Genomic DNA, 23,776 nt, shown 5'->3' on the forward strand with positions numbered 1-23,776 from the left:
CTGTTTTCACATTGTCAGTATGGGGTATTGTGTGTTGATTGATGAGAATGGTTTAACATACTTTTTGTTGTTGAATAAAGCTGTATATTAAAAGGAGTCTGAAGGCTTTCCGAATGCACTGTACATCCATAACAATGAGCCAATGATACACGATTTCACCTGGCATAGAAAATGTGCTCGCCAGGACACTGTTGTTCGAGACCGAATTTGAATATTGAAACAATGTTGCAAACGTCAGAGAGACAGACAGCAACGTTTATACATATTTCAGCTGTTGAAACCTAAATATTAGTCTAGAAGAAATGTGAGATAATGTCTAGATTATTTTTATAGCGGAGATCAAGTTGATAAATTGCTTGGCTGGGTTGATGAGACAGTGGATTGCGCAGTCTGATGGAACAGATTAAATAGGCATTTTAACGTCATAGATTTAGCCAGTGGTTACTTGTGGAATAGAAACCAGCTGGAATGCGGTTTAACCAATGAGAATTCAGGATTAGACGCACCCGTTGTATATTGCTTAAATATATTATTCTAGTGGATGTATCACACTTACGCTGACCCTTTTTACATTTATTTTTACAAGTAGCACGTGTGTGCAAAAGCTGAATAATGTAGGCGCACAGTAATTTAGGAGCACAATGAAAAATATTCAAGATATTACATCTAGAATCCTTCAATCTTTCTAGGCGCACTGGTGCTCCTAAACACAAATTCTAGGTCACACAGCAAAATATTTAGGCGCATATGCGAGTAAAATGGTCACACTGTAGAGCCCTGTGCACATCATTTAGTAAATCCAAGGGAGATAATGGGAAGTCTAATTAAGACAAGGCACCCAGAATATTGCGTGGTTCACATTCCGAACAGATAAACATCATGTGTATAGTTCGCTTTCCTGGACTGAAACAACTTTATATGCATTTCGATTGTATCAAATCAAACTAATTCATTCCATTAACTGAAAAGATAATGGAAAATAAATTAGAAGATTAAGTGCTTGTTTCAGGATAACATTTTTTGCCAATGCTTTCAAAGTATTCCAGAGTCCATTTGGACTTTCATGTTCACCCATCTCTTTCAGCTCTGCTGTTAACCATTAAGTGACCTAATTGGAGCCTGTGATGTAGGAACATCAGTGTGTACTTTGACCCTGTGTTTGTGTGTGTTTCTTCACTGCCTTTATAACCCAGTCAGACATTAGGCCATTCACTTTCAGACCCTGACTGACTTGAAATGGAATCTACCCCGGGACCATATCACTGTAGCCTGAGGGGATCTGTGTGTGTTTGTTTACCTGGTCCTGCTGGTAGATGTTAGGTGGTCCAGGGGAGGTGAAGTCTCTCAGGGTTGGAGTTCCAGGGGTGTTGGGGAACTCAGAGAAGCCTGACTGGCTGGAGTATCCTTGACCTGCTGGATGAACAACACACGACAGACACAGGTAGAAGTCTTCTGTTGCAAAAAACTATTTCAATTGTAACTAATAGGAGGCAATATAATTAATTTGCTGTGCAGTACCAGTCAAAGATAGGACACACCTACTCATTCTACTCATTAACGAGTTTGCCTTTATTTTTGACTATTGTCTACATTGTAGAATAATAGTGAAGATATCAAAACTATGAAATAACACATATGAAATCATGTAGTAACCAAAAATGTATATATTTTATATTTGAGACTCTTCAAAGTAGCCACCCTTTGCCTTGATGACAGCTTTACACTCTTGGCATTCTCTCAACCAGCTTCACCTGGAATGCTTTTCCAACAGTCTTGAAGGACTTCCCACATATGCGGAGCACTTGTTGGCTTCTTTTCATTCACTCTGCGGCCCAACTCATCCCAAAACATCTCAATTGGGTTGATGAAAGATTAGTGGAATCTGTGTGGGTAGCTGGACAGGTAGGATGACTGACAGTGAAGGTGAACAGGTGGTCACGTGTCAGGTGACAGAGGAATGGATGAGACTGAGGCAGGAATTCCTTTAACCATAAAGTGGTATAATTACTGAGTAGTCTGTGGTGGATTCATGGACGCACAGAACTTCTGGATCAGATGGAGTTAAGGAAGTGAAAGCAGCGAGATCAGGCGATGGCAATTTCCTCCTTTTATGGAGTTGAGATCTGTCGGACATTTCCACCTGACCTAATTAAAGCGCCCCTGGCCCAGCTGAGTAAATGGCAATGCATTAAAGGATTATTCCACCAACTCCATGGGCCTTTTCTACAGCCACCCCGGAAATTTGTTAAATTCCACACTCCTCAAAAAAGGCTCATTGCTCCCCGTCCTCTGTCATCTCAGGGAGAGGAATTAGTCGGGCAACTGGCCGGATATATGTCCGGTTCTTCACCTGGATCTCCACTCCTCTAACACGACCATCGGTCCCAGGCATGGTCTTAGTTATACGGCCCACCGGCCAGGAGGCTCGAGGCAGCTAAGGGTCCACCATCATTACTACTTGGCCAGTTTCCAGGCTGGCCATTTCTCTCCTCCATTTCCCTCTGTGCTGTAGACTTGGTAGGTAATCCCGAATTAATCGGGCCCAAAAATGGTCAGCTAAGATTTGGCTGTGTCGCCACCGGCGTCTGCCTACAAGGTTGGTATCAGCATACATGGCTTGAGGAAGTGACGCATCTCGGCGTCCCATCAAGAGCATATTCGGTGTAACCGGATCGGGGTCAGCGATGTCTGCAGAGAGATTTCCCAAGGGTTTGGAGTTCAGAATCCCTTCCACCTCTATCAGGACGGTCCTCAAGACAGTTTGGACCCCAGGACGACTCGTAAGGACGTCTTTACAGATTTGATCTCTCGCTCCCATGTTCCTCCAAAATGAGGAGCGTCCGGAGGGTTAAATTTGAATGAGATTTGTTGGTCCATCAGCTGATCCTGGAGGCTGGGTTCCATGGCTTGGAAGGCTTCCTCCAACCTGGCTTCTCCTGCCTTGCAGTTCGTAACTCTGTCAGCCAGGATCTCGTAGGGTTTCCCCAGTCGGGAGATAAACCGCCGTAGGGCCATGAGGAAGGCTTCCGTATCCAAACTCTCCATTAGGTCCAGGTGGACACATCTGGTTGTCAAACACTTGAATAGAATGCTCCAGCGCTTTTCCACACGATGACCTAACTTGATCATCAAGGGGCCAAAGCAATCTACTCCTGTTGACCAGAAGGGTGGTTTAAGGAGGCGCAAGCGAGCAGGGGGTAAATCTGCCATTTTGGGCACCGTAGCTCCGGCCCGCCATTTCTGACATTCTACGCAGGCGTATTGGTGCTTACGAATGGCTCCTCGTCCTCCAATTATCCAGTACTTCCGCCTCATCTCCCCATAGACCCTCTCTGGCCCTGGGTGGAGAAGCCGCTCATCATAACTCGAGGGTGTCTGGAATCAAGGATAATTGGGTGGATAGCATCTGGGTCCAAAATCTCTGCTTGGCGCAGCCTCCCTCCGACACTGATCACTCCAAGGATTGGATCATATTCTGGGGCAAGAGAGAGAAGACGGCTGTCCTTAGCCACTTCCCTACCGGCTTTCAGAGCTTTTAACACCTCAGGGAAGTGAACTGCTTGTGCTTGCTGGAGGAGTAGTGTCTCTGCCGCGAGGGAGGTGGGTATAGAAGCCACCCCATCTGAGGTCTGGTTTGTGGCGGCGATCAGATCCGGCAGTGTTTGAGATTGTGTTAGGTCAGGGAGAGCCGTTGTTGGTTCCGTAGAGATGCTGTAGCATTGGGCGGACTTCCTTAACTCATGAGCTTCAGTTGGTTGCGGAGGGGCCGCACGCCTGGGGGCTGTCGGCCACTTGTTCTCTGGTTGGGACAAGAATGGTGGTCCCAAGCTCCAGCGATGGGGTTGAGCCAGTTCCTGAAGGGTTTTACCTCTAGTAATGTCATCAGCAGGATTGTTTATGCTATCAACATACCTCCAGTCCTGGACTTCTGTTAGGTCTTGGATTTCAACACCTGCAGGACTCCGACTTGAGCCAGGTCAATACAGTGGTCGAATCACTCCAGTAGATGACCCTTTGGATTGGCAAGGTGAGCTCGGCTCGCAAGGTAGAGGCCAACTGGGCTCCGGAAAGGGCAGCACTGAGTTCCAGCCTAGGCATTGCCAACTGCTTCTTGGGTGCGACCCTGGACCTGGCCATGACAAAGGAGACATGGGTGTGGCCTGCCTTATCCTCCACTCTAAAATAGGAAACCGCCGCATAAGCTCGCTCCGAAGCGTCACAGAACACATGCAGTTCCAGGCATGATCCCAGTTGGTCAGCACAGGATGGTACATAACATCTTGGCATTTGGACATCAGAGAGCTCAGTTAACTCAGTTTCCCAACAGGTCAGCCGGGTGGATTGGTTCATCCCAGTCCCTCTTGGTCTGCCACAGGACCTGGACTAAGACTTTGGCCCGTGTTGTGTATGGCAGGATATACCCAAGGGGATCATATTGACTGGCCAGGGTCCGATAGATGGTGCGCAGAGTGGGGGTTTCGGTACTCGGGAATGAGCGGTGCTTATACCCCAGGGTATCCGGCATGCAGCTCCACCTCAGTCCTAGAGTGGGCTCTTCTGGGTTAGCACCAGACTGCGTTAGCCATAGTTCACTGCTACTGGACCTAGCTTGTGGCGGGAGGTGCTGGATAACCTCCGCTCAGTTACTAGCCCACTGTCGGACCTCAAATCCCCCTTTGGACAGGAGATTCCGTACTTTATCAAGGAGTGCTTTCGCTTCAGCCGTGGATGGGATGCTCTGTAAGCAGTTATCCACATAGAAGGCATTTTCCACTGAATCCAATACTTCTGGGTCACTGTCTGGATGCTCCCGTGCGTGTCTCTGCAGAGCGTATATGGCACAGCAAGGACTGCAGGTGGTGCCAAATGGGAGTACCTGCCATTCATAGATTGTGGGCTCTGCATCTCGTTCCATATCTCGCCATATGAACCGGAGCAGTGTGGTGTCGGAAGGCAGTAAACGAATCTGATGAAACATGGCTTTGATGTCTCCACTGATGGCTGTAGAATGCTGCCGGAACCGGAGAAGGACACCGAGCAAGGAAGGACCTAATGTTGGTCCGGGGAGTAGACAGTCATTCAGGATTTGACCAGCAGCTTGGAATGAACAGTTGAAGACAAGTCTATACTTCCCACCATGTTGCTGGATAACATGGTGAGGGAGATACCAGGATTCACGGAGTGCGTTTCCCTCTTCATGAGCTGTCACTTCCGTGACGTAGCCTGCCTTCACAAGGTTATGAATCTCTCTGTTATGAACTTCTGCAAGCTCAGGATTCTTCACCAGGCGTCGCTCCGTTCCACGCAGTAGTGAGAGTACAGCCCGTGTCGTGGTTGCCAGAGGAGGATGGTTGGGCACCCGTAGCAGTGGTGTTGCATACCTGCGAACGCCATCCATTTCAGTGGTGGTGGTGCTCTTCTCCAGGAGGTCTAATGCATAGGAGTCATGTTTCGAGCGAGTGACCTCCTGTAGCTTCCGGTTGGAGAAGGTGTCCATCTTCCAGAGCATCTCAACATTCCGAAGGAGGTCAGTGGCTGCATCTGGATTGCTTCTGGTGAAGAGGACTTGCTGTGACTGTACAGCTTGGGTGGAGAGAAGTAGATGGGATGGACCTTGCACAGCCCAACCCAAGGATGAGCTGGCCTTCCTTCTGGTCCAGCTCGTATAGGCTCAGTCGGGGTGACGAGATGTGGGTGGTCTGACCCAATCAGGATAAGTGGCGCTACTCTGGCCAGGTTAGGAAGAGGCAATCCTCGTAAATGAGGATATTGTTTCTGTAGAACACTTACCGGGCAGGAGTGCGCTGCGAGATTCAAGCCATCTGCCGTGAAGGCATTGGTGATGTTATAGGCCACGTCCCTGTTTGCTGAAGGTGAAATGCTAAAGGTTACAGCAGAGCCTTTCATTTGGATAACATCATGTCGCACCGTTCTGAGATTAAGTGTCTCTGGGGTCCCCTCCAGGTTAAGCTGACGGGTGGCCGCCGTGAGAATGATTGTTCTTTCTGACCCATCATCTAGAACGGCGAATGTATCAATGCTTCTCCCTTAACTTTGCAGAGTGACCTTGACCACCTTCAACATGACCCTTGGAGACCGGTTCTGCTGGTCGAGGTACAGCTCCTACCATGAGCATACTCTGCTCCTTCTGTGCTTGGGGAATTAGATCATGCAACACTGTGAGATGGATTTCTTTACAGCGGTTGCAGGGTTTCCTCAATGTGCAGGTCTCCGCCTTATGGCTACGGGCACACTTGTAGCATCGCTCGCCTGAGGTGATCCAGGCCTTCAATTGAGTTTGAGTGAGCTTTTTTACCCTGGGGCATGAGCCAAAGAAGTGCCCCTCACTATTGCAATATGGGCAGTAAGGCTGGAATTTGATGTTCTTGCTCGAGAGGGGTCTTCTTCCCGGGTTCCTCCCCGGCCTCACTATTTAAGTACATGGTAGTGGGATTTGGCCTTTTCTGTCCCTCCTGGCGTTCAAACTCCTTCCTTCCCCCGGTGGCTATGGCTGAGATTGTGGCCTGGTGAGCGATGCTCTTCGCCTTTGCCTCTTCGCCTTTGCCTTCACCTCCAACCATGCGGCCAGGTCTCTAAGAGCATAGGTGCTTCTCGAGCCCTCTTTCAGGATGCCCTTATTCAAACATTTTCAATGAAACTGTCTCTGAGGTACACTGGAAGTTTGCTAAGAAGCCTGTCCACGTGGGAGCCACATTTCAGCTCGTTCCTGTCTTCTCCTTCAACGGATTGGAGCATCGAGGTCAGGGATTGGACAGCCAATTCTTGGAAGGCAGCATGGTCTCCCATTTTAATTGGAGACATGTTCAGGATGTTGTTTAGTTCATTCTGGACTAGCTGACGTGGCTCACCATATCTCGCCTTCAGGGCCTGGAGAGCTGCAGTGTATGGTGTTGCGGAGTGCATAAAGGATTGGGCCAGCCTGTATGCACTGGGAAACCGCAAATTATCCATTAGTACTTGGTATTTGTAGCGTTCTGACAGATGACTGTGAATACCCAGTAGGCTCTCCAATGCAATTTCCAAAAGGACAAATTCACTCTCCTTTCCGTTTTCAAAGTATGGCAGTTTTGGTCTGGGAATTCCATAGGCTGAGGCTACTAGAAGTTGAGCTGAGGCTACTAGAAGTCATAATGTTGGCTCCCTCTTCTGGTTGCGTGAAGGATAAACCCGGGACTTCTGATGAGCCCACTGTGGCCTCATTGGGCCGGTCCCCTACTGTCCCAGACCCTCCATTTGTGGCAGCCGGAATTGGGCGAGAGCCCTCCAACCTGTTATTTGAGGACTGGCCTGGCCCTGGACGAAAGGAAAGATTTGCCTTGGTTAGTAATTGGCGGAAAGGCGAAGGAGTGATGCTTTGTCCAGATGGAGGAATGCTAACTTGTGTTACTGGCATAGAGGGCGTTGGCGGAGCGGCCTGTCTCCCGTGCTCCGTGTTGGCTGTTGATCCCGGAGCCTCCGGGGACTGTGTGCCATAATGTACCAGAGGGGCAGACAGGTCAGGTCCATGTGGAGGGGTGGTCAGGTCAACTCCCTGTTCGTTCCTCTCCAGGAAGGATGAGACCATCCGTGCCTCCTCCAATTCCCTTCTGGCTTGACGGTGCCGTCGCTGCTGTGCCAGGTCCTTGGCAATTAATTCCCGTTCCTGTAGAGCTCTACGGGCCTGCACATCCAATTGGTGACATCGTTCATCAGCCTGTCGTTCCTCCTCAATCTGACGCTCAATTTCCTCCAAAGCTAATAGTTTCATCCTCTCTTGTAGGACAGCGGTCTGTGAATCACTGAGGGCTAGTGAATGGCGGCTGCCATGGCCACTTCCAAAGGGGTATCCACTGGTCGAACTCCCACCCCGTCTGGAGTGCTTCGACGATTTCCCATTAGTTAAGGGGTGAGCGGAGCCTGCCTCAGGAAGCTGTTCGACCTGTGCGGTGGGAGTTATCTCCTCCATAGGTTCTTCATGTAGACCACTTTCCTGCTCCAAAGCAGTTTCCGATCCTTGGCTCAAAGGAGATGGTTGATGGCTGAAACGTATAGTTGATCCATCAACACTTTGAGCTCTGGTGGGCTTGCCCTTTGATGTCGGAAACTCGACCACATAATTCTTAAGATAACCAGGTGCTTGCCTGGTTCTTCTGGTGCTGCTGGTGGTTGAGGATGAAGCCTTTGTTGCTTTAGGCTTAGCTCCTGGATATTTACTTTGTTCCAAGACCTTTCCCTCAGCTGTTCTCTCCTCCTCTCTTCTTCCTTCCAGTGGAGACAATTCTTCCCTCTCCGCCTCCATTTCCTTTTCACCCGTCTTTGCTTCAGTCATCATCCGGCTCGAAGGACCATTGAAAGATTAGTGGAATCTGTGTGGTTAGCTGGACCAGGTAGGATGACTGACAGTGAAGGTGAAAGAGGAATGGATGAGACTGAGGCAGGAACCCCTTTACCATAAAGTGGTATATTTACTGAGTAGTCTGTGGTGGATTCATGGACGCACAGAACTTCTGGATCAGATGGAGTTAAGGAAGTGAAAGCAGCGAGATCAGGCGATGGCAATTTCCTCCTTTTATGGAGTTGAGATCTGTCGGACATTTCCACCTGACCTAATTAAAGCGCCCCTGGCCCAGCTGAGTAAATGGCAATGCATTAAAGGATTATTCTACCAACTCCATGGGCCTTTTCTACAGTTGAGGTCGGGTGATTGTGGAGGCCAGGTAATCTGATGCAGCACTTCATTACTCTCCTTCTTGGTCAAATAGCCCTTACACAGCCTGGAGGTGTGTTGGGTCATTGTGCTGTTGAAAAACAATTGATAGTTCCACTAAGCACAAACCAGCTAGGATGGCGTATCGCTGCAGAATGCTGTGCTGGTTAAGTGTGCCTTGAATTCTAAATAAATCAGTGTCACCAGCAAAGCACCTCCACCTCCTCCTCCATGCTTCACGGTGGGAACCACACATGCAGCAGTCATCCGTTCACATATTCTGCGTCTCAAAAGGACACAGCAGTTGGAACGAAAAATATCAAATTTCCATTAGACCAGCTTTCCACTGGTCTACTGTCCATTGCTCGTGTTTCTTGGCCCAAGAAAGTCTCTTCTTATTGGTGTCTTTTAGTTGTGGTTCCTTTGCAGCAATTCAACCATGAAGGCCTGATTCACGCAGTCTCCTCTGAACAGCTGATGTTGAGATGTGTCGGTTACTTGAACTCTGTGAAGCATTTATTTGGGCTGCCATCTGAGGTGCTGTTAAATCTCATGAACTCATCCTCTGCAGTAGAGGTAACAGTCCTCCTTTCCTTCGGCGGTCCTCATGAGAGCCAGTTTCATCATAGTACTTGCGACTGCACTTCAAGAAACTTTCAAAGTTCTTGAAATGTTCCGTATTGCCTGACCTTCATGTCTTAAAGTAATGATGGACTTTGCTTATTTGAGCTGTTCTTGCCATAATATGGGCTTGGTATTTTACCAAAAGGGGCTATCTTCTGTATATCACCCCTACCTTGTTACAACACAACTGACTGGCTCAAACCATTAAGAAGGAAAGAAATTACACAAATTAACTTTTAACAAGTCACACCTGTTAATTGAAATTCATTCCAGATGACTACCTCATGAAGCTGGTTGAGAGAATGCCAAGAGTGTTCAAATCTGTCATCAAGGCAAAGGGTGGCTATTTGAAGAATCTCAAAAAGAAAATATATTTTGATTTGTTTAACACTTTTTTGGTAACTACATGATTCCATGTGTTATTTCATTGCTTTGATGTCTTAAGAAAAACCCTGTAATGAGTAGGTGTGTAAACTTTTGACTGGTACTGAATGTGTGTGCCTGTCTCCTCCCTACCTTGGCTGTTGTAGTCAGGTGTGTTCCTGCCCCCAGGTGGTAGACCCTGGTAGGGCGAGGAGGCCGGTCCCAGGGCAGCTATCATCTCCATGACATTGGGCATCATCATGTGACTGGGGCTGACCGTCCGGCAGCGCTTCAACACAGGCCCGTCTGCTTCCTCCTTTATGTGGATGTCTGGTTTAATGGGCACCGGCCTCCAGCCACACACTGGATCAATGGTGATCTCCTCATAGTCCGAGCTGAGGAGGGAAGAGGAGGAGAGAAAGGTTAGTGAATGAAGAGAAAGAAGGTGAGAAAGATGAAGGGCCCATTTCAAGGACACCTAACTTTAGACCTCATTCTGGCTAAGTTAATGAACTAAAAATGGACATAGGACAGGCAAATTCAGATCTAGACCTCAAAGCTAGTTCCACTTGTATGTATTTGAATTCTTCCCTTTTAAATGGACACCAGGTGGGTGTAATTCATTATCAGGTAGAACAGAAAACCAGCAGTAGTCTGGTCCTCCAGGCCCAGATATGAACACCCCTGTAGTAGGGGATGTGTACACAGACACACATTATTTTCTAATATCCTTGTGGGGACCTAAAACTGATTCCCATTCAAAATCCTATTTTTCCTAACCCCTAACCTGATCCAACCCTTACCATTCACCCCTAACCCGACCTTTACCATTCACCCCTAACCTAACCTGACCCTTACCATTCACCCCTAACCCGACCCTTACCATTCACCCCTAACCCGACCCTTACCATTCACCCCTAACCCGACCCTTACCATTCACCCCTAACCCGACCCGAACCATTCACCCCTAACCCGACCCGACCCTTACCATTCACCCCTAACCCGACCGACCCTTACCATTCACCCCTAACCCGACCGACCCTTACCATTCACCCCTAACCCGACCGACCCTTACCATTCACCCCTAACCCGACCGACCCTTACCATTCACCCCTAACCCGACCCTTACCATTCACCCCTAACCCGACCCTTACCATTCACCCCTAACCATTCACCCCACCCCTAACCCGACCGACCCTTACCATTCACCCCTAACCCGACCGACCCTTACCATTCACCCCTAACCCGACCGACCCTTACCATTCACCCCTAACCCGACCGACCCTTACCATTCACCCCTAACCCGACCGACCCTTACCATTCACCCCTAACCCGACCGACCCTTACCATTCACCCCTAACCCGACCGACCCTTACCATTCACCCCTAACCCGACCGACCCTTACCGTTCACCCCTAACCCGACCCTTACCGTTCACCCCTAACCCGACCCGACCCTTACCGTTCACCCCTAACCCGACCGACCCTTACCGTTCACCCCTAACCCGACCCTTACCGTTCACCCCTAACCCGACCGACCCTTACCGTTCACCCCTAACCCGACCGACCCTTACCGTTTCACCCCTAACCCGACCGACCCTTACCGTTCACCCCTAACCCGACCGACCCTTACCGTTCACCCCTAACCCGACCGACCCTTACCGTTCACCCCTAACCCGACCCAACCCTTACCATTCACCCCTATCCCGACCCAACCCTTACCATTCACCCCTAACCCGACCCAACCCTTACCATTCACCCCTAACCCGACCCAACCCGTACCATTCACCCCTAACCCGACCCAACCCGTACCATTCACCCCTAACCCGACCCAACCCGTACCATTCACCCCTAACCCGACCCTCACCATTCACCCCTAACCCGACCCTCACCATTCACCGACCCTCACCATTCACCCCTAACCCGACGCTCACCATTCACCCCTAACCCGACCCTCACCATTCACCCCTAACCCGACCCTCACCATTCACCCCTAACCCGACCGTACCGTTCACCCCTAACCCGACCTGCACCGTTCACCCCTAACCCGACCCTTACCGTTCACCCCTAACCCGACCCTTACCGTTCACCCCTAACCCGACCCTTACTGTTCACCCCTAACCCGACCCTTACCGTTCACCCCTAACCCGACACGACCCTTACCGTTCACCCCTAACCCGACCCTTACCGTTCACCCTAACCCGACAAGACCCGTACCGCTCACCCCTAACCATTCACCCCTAACCCGACCCTCACCATCCACCCCTAACCCGACCCTCACCATTCACCCCTAACCCGACCCTTACCATTCACCCCTAACCTAACCCGACCCTTACCATTCACCCCCAACCCGACCCTTACCATTCACCCCCAACCCGACCCTTACCATTCACCCCCAACCCGACCCTTACCATTCACCCCCAACCCGACCCTTACCATTCACCCCCAACCCGACCCTTACCATTCACCCCCAACCCGACCCTTACCATTCACCCCCAACCCGACCCTTACCATTCACCCCCAACCCGACCCTTACCATTCACCCCCAACCCGACCCTTACCATTCACCCCCAACCCGACCCTTACCATTCACCCCCAACCCGACCCTTACCATTCACCCCAACCCGACCCTTACCATTCACCCCTAACCCGACCCTTACCATTCACCCCTAACCCGACCCGACCCTTACCATTCACCCCTAACCCGACCCGACCCTTCACCATTCACCCCCCTACCATTCACCCCTAACCCGACCCTTACCATTCACCCCTAACCCGACCCGACCCTTACCATTCACCCCTAACCCGACCCGACCCTTACCATTCACCCCTAACCCGACCGACCCTTACCATTCACCCCTAACCCGACCGACCCTTACCATTCACCCCTAACCCGACCGACCCTTAACATTCACCCCTAACCCGACCGACCCTTACCATTCACCCCTAACCCGACCCTTACCGTTCACCCCTAACCCGACCGACCCTTACCGTTCACCCCTAACCCGACCCTTACCGTTCACCCCTAACCCGACCCTTACCGTTCACCCCTAACCCGACCGACCCTTACCGTTCACCCCTAACCCGACCCGACCCTTACCATTCACCCCTAACCCGACCGACCCTTACCATTCACCCCTAACCCGACCGACCCTTACCATTCACCCCTAACCCGACCGACCCTTACCATTCACCCCTAACCCGACCGACCCTTACCATTCACCCCTAACCCGACCGACCCTTACCATTCACCCCTAACCCGACCGACCCTTACCATTCACCCCTAACCCGACCCTTACCATTCACCCCTAACCCGACCGACCCTTACCATTCACCCCTAACCCGACCCTCACCCCTAACCCGACCGACCCTTACCGTTCACCCCTTAACCCGACCGACCCTTAACCCCTAACCCGACCCGACCCTTACCGTTCACCCCTAACCCGACCCTTACCGTTCACCCCTAACCCGAACCGACCCTTACCGTTCACCCCTAACCCGAACCGACCCTTACTGTTCACTCCCTAACCCGAACCTTACCGTTCACCCTAACCCGACACGACCCTTACCGTTCACCCCTAACCCGACACGACCCTTACCGTTCACCCCTAACCCGACACGATCCGTACCGCTCACCCCTAACCCGACCCTTACCATTCACCCCTAACCCGACCCTTACCATTCACCCCTGACCCGACCCTTACCATTCACCCCTGACCCGACCCTTACCATTCACCCCTAACCCGACCCAACCCGTACCATTCACCCCTAAACCCGACCCTCACCGTTCACCCCCAACCCGACCCTCACCGTTCACCCCAACCCGACCCTCACCGTTCACCCCCAACCCGACCCGACCCTTACCGTTCACCCCTAACCCGACCGACCCTTACCGTTCACCCCTAACCCGACCGACCCTTACCGTTCACCCCTAACCCGACAAGACCCGTACCGCTCACCCCTAACCCGACAAGACCCGTACCGCTCACCCCTAACCCGACCCTTACCATTCACCCCTGAACCCCATTCACCCCTGACCCGACCCTACCATTCACCCCTGACCCGACCCTTACCATTCACCCCCTTACCATTCACCCCTGACCCGACGACCCTTACCATTCACCCCTGACCCGACCCTTACCATTCACCCCTGACCCGACCCTTACCATTCACCCCTGACCCGACCCTTACCATTCACCCCTGACCCGACCCTTACCATTCACCCCTGACCCGACCCTCACCATTCACCCCTGACCCGACCCTCACCATTCACCCCTAACCCGACCCTCACCATTCACCCCTAACCCGACCCTCACCATTCACCCCTAACCCGACCCTCACCATTCACCCCTAACCCGACCCTCACCATTCACCCCTAACCCGACCCTCACCATTCACCCCTAACCCGACCCTCACCATTCACCCCTAACCCGACCCTCACCATTCACCCCTAACCCGACCCTCACCATTCACCCCTAACCCGACCCTCACCATTCACCCCTAACCCGACCCAACCATTCACCCCTAACCTGACCTAACCATGAACCCCTCACCCTTACTGAAACTCTAAACCTAAACCCTAAGCTTAAACTAGCATTTGTCCTCATGGGGATGTGGGAAATGTCCCTACGAGGGAGAATTGTCCTTGTTTTACTATTCTTGTGGGGACTTTGGGGGATTTTAGGTCCCCACAAGGATATAATCCCCCCCCCCACACACACACTTACTTCTGTATGTAAATTAGAATCCCCAGAATGTACTGGTCCACTTCTAGTCCCTCCAGTAGAGCGCTCTTACTGTGGAGTGGAGACATGGTCAGGTTAACTAAGAAACAACAGGTCTACCTATGGGAAAAACAGCAAATGATTGTGTTAACCTACTTGCACACAGGGCATCTCCAGGTCCCTCTCTCACAGTTCAACTGCAGGTACGACTCCAGGTCAAAACACTGCAGAGAGAGAGAGACAGACAGACGTTTAGGGTGTGTGTGTGTGTGTCTCTAGTCTCTCACCTGGATGTTTAGAGTTATAGTATGTAAGTTCTTGTGGGAGTATGTGTATATTTTCACCAGTGTGCGTGTGTCTCGCTCACCTGGATATGTCTACAGTCGTGTCCCCGTGCGGGCAGCTGGATGCGTCTGAAGGTGATGGGACATTTCAGAGAGACTTTGATGGCTGTCTGCTCCACACCATCCTCTCCGTTCAGCCCTGTGGTTCCAGGGACGGTCCCACTATTGAAGTTCCTCTTAACTGAGGAGAGGGCCATGGCGGGGGAGGAGACAAGGCAGACCAGAAATTAGGTGAGAATTGCGACAAAGTCTGTCTTTCTGAGCACCAACCAGGCAGTCAATCAAGTGTATGTTTGTGTGTGTGTTCCACTCACTCTTAGACACACAGTGCTCTGCGGGCAGTAATCTCTTCTTCATTAAACCTTGCAGAACTGAGCGTACTGATGGTCTGTGGACCAGCTGCAACACAAACAGGTGGGACTGGAGGGAGACAGAGTGAGATGGGAAGAAAGGGATGGGGGAGAGAGAGAGACAGGGGGAGGTTCATTTGGATCCTGCAGAACACTTATAGACCAACAGATGTGCACATCCAGAATGCAAAATTTGCCAGGTGAAGTACTTTTCTGGCTGTAAACTGGTTGTTAAGATCTCATAAAACCAGATTCCATCCAACCTGTCTCTGTTACAACCAGGTAAAGAAAGATTTTTCATGACAAGATCAAGACGTTGTTGCTAAGACCTCATATTTTGGTTTTCTGACCAGATAAAGATTTTATAAAGACATTAACAAAACATGCTTATAGAACCAGTATACCACCTAACCATGACATCATTAATGCAAACAGTTTTGCCCACTATGCAAAACATGTTCCATGCACCCCCCACTTACGCAGCAGCAAGCGGTGACGGTGATCTGGATGGTGTTGCGTCCCGGCTGACACACCTGCTTGAGGTAGAGGGGCTTGTGGGACGTCTTGTTGTCGCCCCTCTCGATGGTGAGCGGTGTGGCGTTCACACTCACCTGTAAGCAAGGACCAGAAACCTACATGACAGACAGGTGAATGGAGGGTCGGCTAACACACTAGTCACAGTCGTCACACTGGCCTCAGAGCAGGAGTGCTGATCTATGATCAGGTAACCGCTGTCCATATGATCGTATTCGTTATGAGCTAAAAGGACAAACGGATCCTAGAGCAACACTCCTACTCTGAGACGATTTATGAACATGGGCCTTGGGCCACCTTCAGTATAGGGTGCAGCATTGTGGAACGTTTGAACAGAAATATGTTGTGTAGAACAGACATCCAGAGTAGAGATATTGAGTAAGGAATCATCAGTTTCATTTATGTATTTCTATCTACAATGTTCAGTACCTCGTACCCTACTGAATGCTACCCTGAATGCTACCCTGTGGCTCAAATGGCTAGCTAATTCACAGTTGTCTTTCATCAACTTGTTAACCCAGAACAAGGCTGGATTAACACTAGATCAGGGGTGGGCAATTCCAGTCCTCGAGGGCTTGATTGGTGTCACACTTTCTCCGTCCCTAGCAAACACAGCTGATTAATCAAATGGCATTCTAAACTGAATATCATGATTAGGTGATTATTGGAGTCAGGTGTGTTCGCTGGGGCAAACATGTGACACCAATCAGGCCATTGAGGACTGGAACTGCCCAACCGTGCACTAGATGAACTCTGCAGAGACTCCACAACAACTTTGAGATTTCGGTGCATGCCAGAATTTGTAACTTTACGCAAGCATAAGTGAGAGCGCTTAGGGGAGCGTAATCCCAGCCTAACCCATTCTGATTTGGATGTGTGTACATGCACATAGATCCAGTTGTATGTGAAGAAAAAAAACCCTGCTATCATGGGAAACGTCTGTTATGCTTTGATCGCTCTCTCTCTCGCTCTCTGTGTGTCTGTGTGTGTATATATTTGAATACACCTGTACGTGTGATTGTACCTGTGATTGTACCTGTGATTGTACCTGTACGTGTGATTGTACCTGTGATTGTACCTGTACGTGTGATTGTACCTGTACGTGTGATTGTACCTGTGATTGTACCTGTACGTGTGATTGTACCTGTACGTGTGATTGTACCTGTACGTGTGATTGTACGTGTGATTGTACCTGTACGTGTGATTGTACCTGTACGTGTGATTGTACCTGTACGTGTGATTGTACCTGTAAGTGTGATTGTACCTGTACGGAAGCGGGCCAGTTAGTGTTCATCTGCCGGTCCTCATGGTGATAACACTTAAACTGCAGCTCCAGGTCAGGCCTAGGACACACACAGTCAAAAGATTCACGCACGCACACACACCAGTGTCATTAATTAATAATGTGGTAAAACTCTAAACTCCACGGTATTAAAAAACACTGGATCACGTCAAGGAAACGGCTGAGTGATTGGTTGAGAGGCGGTGGGCTCTGACCTCATCATGAGGGTTTTGTAGACAGAGTCTCGCAGCTGGAAGGCATGGTTGCTGACTGCCAGGTTGTGCTCCAATCGGAACGGCTCCAGCACCACGCCGTCGCGCACCGGGAAGGTCAGCCGCAGGTCGTCGCTAGGGTTACCTAAACAGGGGGAGGGGAATGAGAGTGCACAGGTACTTAACCTATGAATTGGTCCCAGGGTCATGTTCATTAAGGAACACAAAGGAACATTTTGCAAAGGAAAACAAAAATGTGCATTTCTTACTGGACACGTCCAGGCAGTCTCTTCTCATTTCAGTCTGTTTTTTTTCCCGGTTTGGTGTCTAATGAACACGACCCAGGTCTCTCTCAATACATTTCCATTAGTCCAATAACATGATAAAGGAGTGTGTGCTGCAGTAAGTATCTCACCAGTGGGGGGCTGTAGGGAGTTGATGTTGGGCTTGATGTCAGGGCCTTGGGGGAGGTAGGGGGGCTTGATGTCAGGGCCTTGGGGGAGGTAGGGGGGCTTGGTGTCCGGTCCAGGCCCACCGGGTGACAGGTAGGGGGGCATGCTGCCTGGAGTCATGGGAGGGGTTGGGTTACCCCCCAAAGGCGAACTGGGGTACCCCGGCATCACTCGGCCACCCTGCTGAGGGAGAGTTTTAAATAGAAGATATCATCATAAGGCTACAATACATAAAGTGAAAGGTGGATACCTTGTCAGTTGTACAACTGAATGAAAGGTGTCACCTTGTCAGTTGAAAGTACAACAACGCAATCAACTGAAATTTGTCTTCCGCATTTAACCCAACCCCTCTGAATCAGTTACTGTATAACACTACGGCTATAAAGACATGCATGAACACAGATTCAATTGTATATTAATTATTTAATTGTCAACTATAGTCAACTATTTTTAGATGAGTAGCATACAGCAATTGTGATTTTTTATTGATTTTTTACAGGCAATCATCTGCGTTGTCCATCATATGTCAACGTATGACTTGCATTGAAAAACCATTTAGCTCAATCTAATTGCTGACACAAAATCCCTGTGCGCCACAGCCTAACATGTTCTTTATTTGGATCGCCAAATTACAATTATATTATAAAATTACATTTGCAAAGGACCCAAACATTCCAAAGCAAAGGACCATCTCCTCCACACCGCTAAGCTACACACACAAGGTGGCTTACCGCATTGACAGCAGCCTGTGTGAAGGCGTTGTAGCCTCCTGGTGGCATGTTACCCTGCTGCCCATTGTACTGCTGCTCCTGTTTAAACACACACACAATAATCAGTTGTGTTGGAGTGCCAGTAGGAGGCACTCTTAACTCTATTCTAAAAAATATATATATCCCAATGCCCCAGGGCAGAGATTGGGGACATTGCCCTGTGTATGGAGCCATCACTAAAGATCCCATGGCACTTATCGTAAGAGTAGGGGTGTTATCCTAGGTGTCCTGGCTAAATTCCCAATCGGTCCCTCATATCATCATGGCCACCTAATCATCCCCAGCTTCCAGTTGGCGCATTCATCCCCCTTCCTCTCCCCTGTAACTATTCCCCAGATCGTTGCTGTAAATGAGAATTTGTTCTCAATCAACTTACCTGGTAAAATAAGGGTTAAATAAAACATGAAAAAATATCAGCACAAGATCGGCATCACCACAGACACTAAGAGGTAGCGGTCAATAACATGTAGCGATTAAGAGCATTTGGCCAGTAACTGAAAAGGTCGCTGGTTCAAAACCCTGAGCAGAGAAAGTGACAAAATCTGTTGGTGCCCTTGAGCAAGGCACTTAACCCTAATTGCTCATGTAATTCGCTCTGGATAATAGCATCTGCTAAATGACAGATGTGAATTAAATGTAAAATACTTAATAAAAATATATGTATTTTAAAGTAAGGAAAACAGAATTCCATTCCACTTTCATATTTTAAAAGCTTTTATTTGTGAACAAAAATGTGAGAGATGAAAGGGAAGTAAAATAAGGCGTAAGCGGATATCGAACCCCTATTAAATGGAGGACGTGTGTGATCTTGGGTCGGCTGCATTGCTGCTAGCCCCTTTCACAAGTGAACCTAAACACAGGAGTGTGATCTCACAGCTTACCTTGTAGTACTGTGCCGGGTTGGGTGGTCCTTGCTGGTACTGTGCCATGGGGGGCATGCGCTGGTTGGGGTGGTATGATGGGGACTGGGGCGGGCGCTGCTGGGGTCCGGGGGGGTACTGGAGGGGCTGGCCACCATGGTACGGAGACATGCCCCCTGAACCATACTGTTGCTGCCCTGGGAAACCCTGGGGAGGGACAGGGGGAGAGGAGGGGGAGTTTGTAAGCTCATGTTGACGCGTGTTAGCGTCTTGCATGTGTTTGCTCTGTGTATATTCTAAGTGTACCTCAGATTGGTAGGGGCGTTTGAGCCCCTGTTGTTGACCTGCTGGGTAGCCTGGGTGCTGCTGGGACATCCTCTGGCCCTGACCTTGGGAGGGGTGCGAGGGGTACCCCATGCCCCCCATTGAGGGGTGCTGTCCAGGCCGGGACTGGACCATCCCACTGGGGCTCATCCCCGGGGGGCCGCGGGGCCCACCCTGCTGGGGGCCCGGGTGGGACAGGAACTGGGTACTGTAGGAGGAGGGTCCTCCGCCCATCTGAAGACAGAAACAAAAAAGAGAAAAAAAAGGAGAGAAACAGACCGATGAAGAGATAGGACTTACAGTGTGGGTTCTCCTCAGAGACAGATTCTGTAGACGTGTAAACAGTCTGCTAAAAAATACTTATGTTCTCCCTCTAATCAAGCCCATGTCTCTGGAGTCTGGAGCGTGTGTGGGTGTGGCAGAGCTAGTTCCTGCTCTGTCCTGCAGGGTGTGTAATGAGCTCTAACAATGAACCAAACAGAAGCACAATATCCCCCCAATAAATTGTTTAAGAAATAGCCCACTATTTAGAGGAAAGCTGTCCAGGTAAGCAGTTTCCTGCTCACACACACACGGTAAGGTGGAGCCTCTTACCTGGCCGTAGTTCATTTCCTGGTTCTGCTTCTCCTGGATGGCGGCAACTGTTGCCGTGGCAGTGGCGGTTGCCGTGGCAGCGGCGGCGGCAACAGCAGCGGCAGCAGCCTGGGTGAAGTCAGAGGGGGGGCGTTGGCCCATTCCCCCTCCACCACCACCATTATTAGAGTAACTAAGATACACACAGAGAGAGGGAGAGAGAGAGGGGGAGAGAAAGGGAGAATTATTTGCAACTCACTCCATAGTGGCCAAGCACAATGAGTGTTGATTGTGTGTGTGTGTGTGTGTGTGTGTGTGTGTGTGTGTGTGAGTGCGTGCGTCTTGCTCAGAGATGTGGGTGGGACTCCCTCTCTGATACACGTAGCTCTTGTTCTGACTCCATGAAGAACCCCCCACAGACAGCAGTGACGCAGCCTGCTGCTTTGACAGAGACACACAGCGACATAGGGAAGATCTCAATTGCATACTCCTCACGTCCCCTCTCCTCCTCTCTTTCTCAAAACCCATTGGAGGTCAAGGCCAGAGGGACCTCAGTCTTTCTCATCCAATGGGTTTTGAGAAGCAGACGAGGAGAGAACGTGGATCTTCCCATAGCACTATGACTCACTCACACAGCAGAAATAAACCTTCCTCCACCAGTGGAGTCTCCATGGTAGAATCTCAATGGCATTTCCTTGATTCCTTCTCAAAACCAATTGGATGACAAGATCAGAGGTTAGGGACCTCTGCTCTGTCCTTCTCAACAAATGGGCTTTGAGAGGAAGAGGAAACCAAATCAAATGCAATTCAAATTCTCCCCATGTGTCTGACTGACTGGAGCCCTGGGTTGTGTTCATTCGGCTAATGAAACTTTACACATTCTGCAATGGAGAAGAAAAGTTCAGGGTTGTATTCATTAGCACAAACCTTATTGTATTTGTATTTATTATGGATCCCCATAAGCTGCTGTAAAAGCAGCAGCAGCTACTCTCCCTGGGGTCCAGCAAAATTATGGCAGTTTATATAATTTTAAAACATTACATTCACAGATTTCACAACACAGTGACCCCTCAGGCCACCACATATCTACAGTAATAAATCAATGTGTGTGTATAGTGCGTGTGTGTGTGTGTGTATGCATGCGTCTGTGCCAATGTTTGTGTTGCTTCAGTCCCCGCTGTTCCATAAGGTGTTTTTTAAATCTAATTTTACTGCTGGTGTCAGTTACTTGATGTATAATAGAGTTCCATGTAGTCATGGCTCTATGTAGTATTGTGTGCCTCCCATAGTCTGTTCTGGACTTGGGGACTGTGAAGAGACCTCTTGTGGCATGTCTTGTGGGGTATGCATGGGTGTCTGAGCTGTTCGCCAGACAGCTCGGTGCATTCAACATGTCAATACCGCTCATAAATACAAGTAGTGATGAAGTCAATCTCTCCTCCACTTTCAGCCGGGAGAGATTGACATGCATATTATTAAAATTAGCTCTCTGTGTACATCCAAGGGCCAGCCGTGCTGCCCTGTTCTGAGCCAAATGCAATTTTCCTAAATTTTCCTTTTCATGGCATCTGACCACACGACCGAACAGTAGTCAAGCTGCGCAAAACTAGGGCCTGTAGGACCCTGCCTTGTAGAGTGTTGTTAAGGCAGAACATTGCTTTATTCTAGACAGACTTCTCATCTTAGCTACTACTGCATCAATATGTTTTTACCATGACAGTTTACAATCTAGTGTTACTCCAAGCAGTTTGGTCATCTCAATTTGCTCAATTTCCACATGATCTATTACAAGATTTAGTTGAGGTTTAGGGTTTAGTGAGTGTTTTGTTCCAAATACAATGCTTTTAGTTATAGAAATATTTAGGGCTAACTTATTCCTTGCCACCCACTCTGAAACTAACTGCAGCTCTTTGTTGAGTATTGCAGTCATTTCAGTCACTGTAGTAGCTGACGTGTATAGTGTCGAGTCATCCGCATATATATAGAAACTCTGGCTTTACTCAAAGTCAGTGGCATGTCGTTAGTAAAAATTTAAAAAAGCAAGGGGCCTAAACAGCTACCCTGGGGAATTCCTGATTCTAACTCGATTATATTTTATAGGCTTCCATTAAAGAATTCCTCTGTGTTCTGTTAGACAAGTAACTCTTTATCCACATTATAGCAGGGGGTGAAAAGCCATAACACATACGTTTTTCCAGCAGCAGACTATGATCGATAATGTCAAAAGCTGCACTGAAGTCTAACAAGACAGCCCCAACAATCATTTTATCATCAATTTCTCTCAGCCAATCAGTCATTTGTGTAAGTGCTGTGCTTGTTGAATGTCCTTCCCTATAAGCATGCCGAAATTCTGCTGTCAGTTTGTTTTCTGTAAAATAGAATTGTATCTGGTCAAACACAATTTTTTCCATAAGTTTACTAAGGGTTGGTAACAGGCTGATTGGTCGGCTATTTGAGACAGTAAAGGGGGTTTTACTTTTCTTGGGTAGCGGAATGACTTTAGCTTCCCTCCAGGCCTGAGGGTACAGTAGGGTTAAATTAAAGATGTGGCAATATCGTCTGCTATTATCCTCAGTAATTTTCCATCCAGATTGGCTTGTTTTCCATACGGAATTCAAAAGTACAATTCTCGTCTTTCATAATTTGGTCTGATATACTTGGATGTGTAGCGTCAGAGTTTGTTGCTGGCATGTCATCCCTAAGTTTGCTTATCTTGCCAATGAAAAAGTAATTAAAGTAGTTTGCGATATCAGTGGGCTTTGTGATGAATGAGCCATCTAATTCAATAAATGAAGGAGCCAAGTTGGCTTTTTACTATCATTCTTTATATAATTTATCTTCGTTTCCTAGTCTAGTTTATTTAGGTTAGTCACATGATTTCTTTATTTGCAGTATGTTTGCCAATCAGTTGGGCTGCCAGACTTAATTGCCATACCTTTTGCCTCATCCCTTTCAACCATTCAATTCAATTCCTCATCAAGCCAAGGGGATTTAACTGTTTTTAACAGTCATTTTCTTAATGGGTGTTTATTATTATTTATTTTTTACCCCCTTTTCTCCCCAATTTCATAGTATCCAATTGTTAGTAGTTACTGTCTTGTCTCATCGCTACAACTCCCGTACGGGCTCGGGAGAGACGAAGGTCAAGAGCCATGTGTCCTCCGAAACACAACCCAACCAAGCAGCACTGCTTCTTAGCATCAATGTGTCAGAGGAAACACCGTGCACCTAGCGACCTGGTCAGCGTGCACTGCGCCCAGCCCGCCACAGGAGGTGCTAGTGCACGATGAGACAAGGATATCCCTACTGACCAAACCCTCATTAACCCGGACAATGCTAGGCCAATTGTGCGTCACCCCATGGACCTCCCGGTCGGCTGCGACAGAGCCTGGGCTCGAACCCAGAGTCTCTGGTGGCACAGCTAGCACTGCAATGCAGTGCCTTAGACCACCGCGTGCTTATTATTAACTGGAATAAGTCATTTCATAACTGTGTCAAGTGTACCGTCTGGTTGCTCCTCATTACACACCACAAACCAGCAAATATTCTTTACATCATCAACATATGAATCACTACAAAACTTATTGTATGACCTCTTATTCACTATATTAAGCCCAGCCTTTGGAACTTTGGTTTTCCTAGATATGGCTATTATATTG

General features: G+C 49.0%; 1 protein-coding gene across 11 annotated transcripts in view; it reads right to left on the minus strand.

The window, feature by feature from the left end:
* The window catches only part of LOC115119853 (zinc finger MIZ domain-containing protein 2-like), a 44,664-nt gene that overhangs the window by 7,313 nt on the left and 13,575 nt on the right, over positions 1–23,776 (minus strand). For 4 of the 11 annotated variants that reach the window (XM_029648741.2, XM_029648747.2, XM_065017309.1 and 1 more), the window contains 14 exons: positions 20,139–20,310; positions 19,527–19,778; positions 19,242–19,427; positions 18,322–18,399; positions 17,554–17,773; positions 17,142–17,283; positions 16,891–16,987; positions 15,590–15,742; positions 15,075–15,180; positions 14,784–14,941; positions 14,573–14,640; positions 14,420–14,488; positions 9,848–10,089; positions 1,298–1,413 (listed from right to left, as the gene is read on the minus strand). In XM_029648741.2, the coding sequence (XP_029504601.1) occupies positions 1,298–1,413; positions 9,848–10,089; positions 14,420–14,488; positions 14,573–14,640; positions 14,784–14,941; positions 15,075–15,180; positions 15,590–15,742; positions 16,891–16,987; positions 17,142–17,283; positions 17,554–17,773; positions 18,322–18,399; positions 19,242–19,427; positions 19,527–19,778; positions 20,139–20,310 (2,059 nt within the window). The remainder of the gene's footprint in view (positions 1–1,297; positions 1,414–9,847; positions 10,090–14,419; positions 14,489–14,572; positions 14,641–14,783; positions 14,942–15,074; positions 15,181–15,589; positions 15,743–16,890; positions 16,988–17,141; positions 17,284–17,553; positions 17,774–18,321; positions 18,400–19,241; positions 19,428–19,526; positions 19,779–20,138; positions 20,311–23,776) is intronic. The other 7 variants (XM_065017306.1, XM_065017310.1, XM_065017312.1 and 4 more) reach the window with 6 other exon arrangements.

Source organism: Oncorhynchus nerka, linkage group LG4 (assembly GCF_034236695.1).
Source record: "Oncorhynchus nerka isolate Pitt River linkage group LG4, Oner_Uvic_2.0, whole genome shotgun sequence".
NCBI lineage: Eukaryota > Metazoa > Chordata > Actinopteri > Salmoniformes > Salmonidae > Oncorhynchus > Oncorhynchus nerka.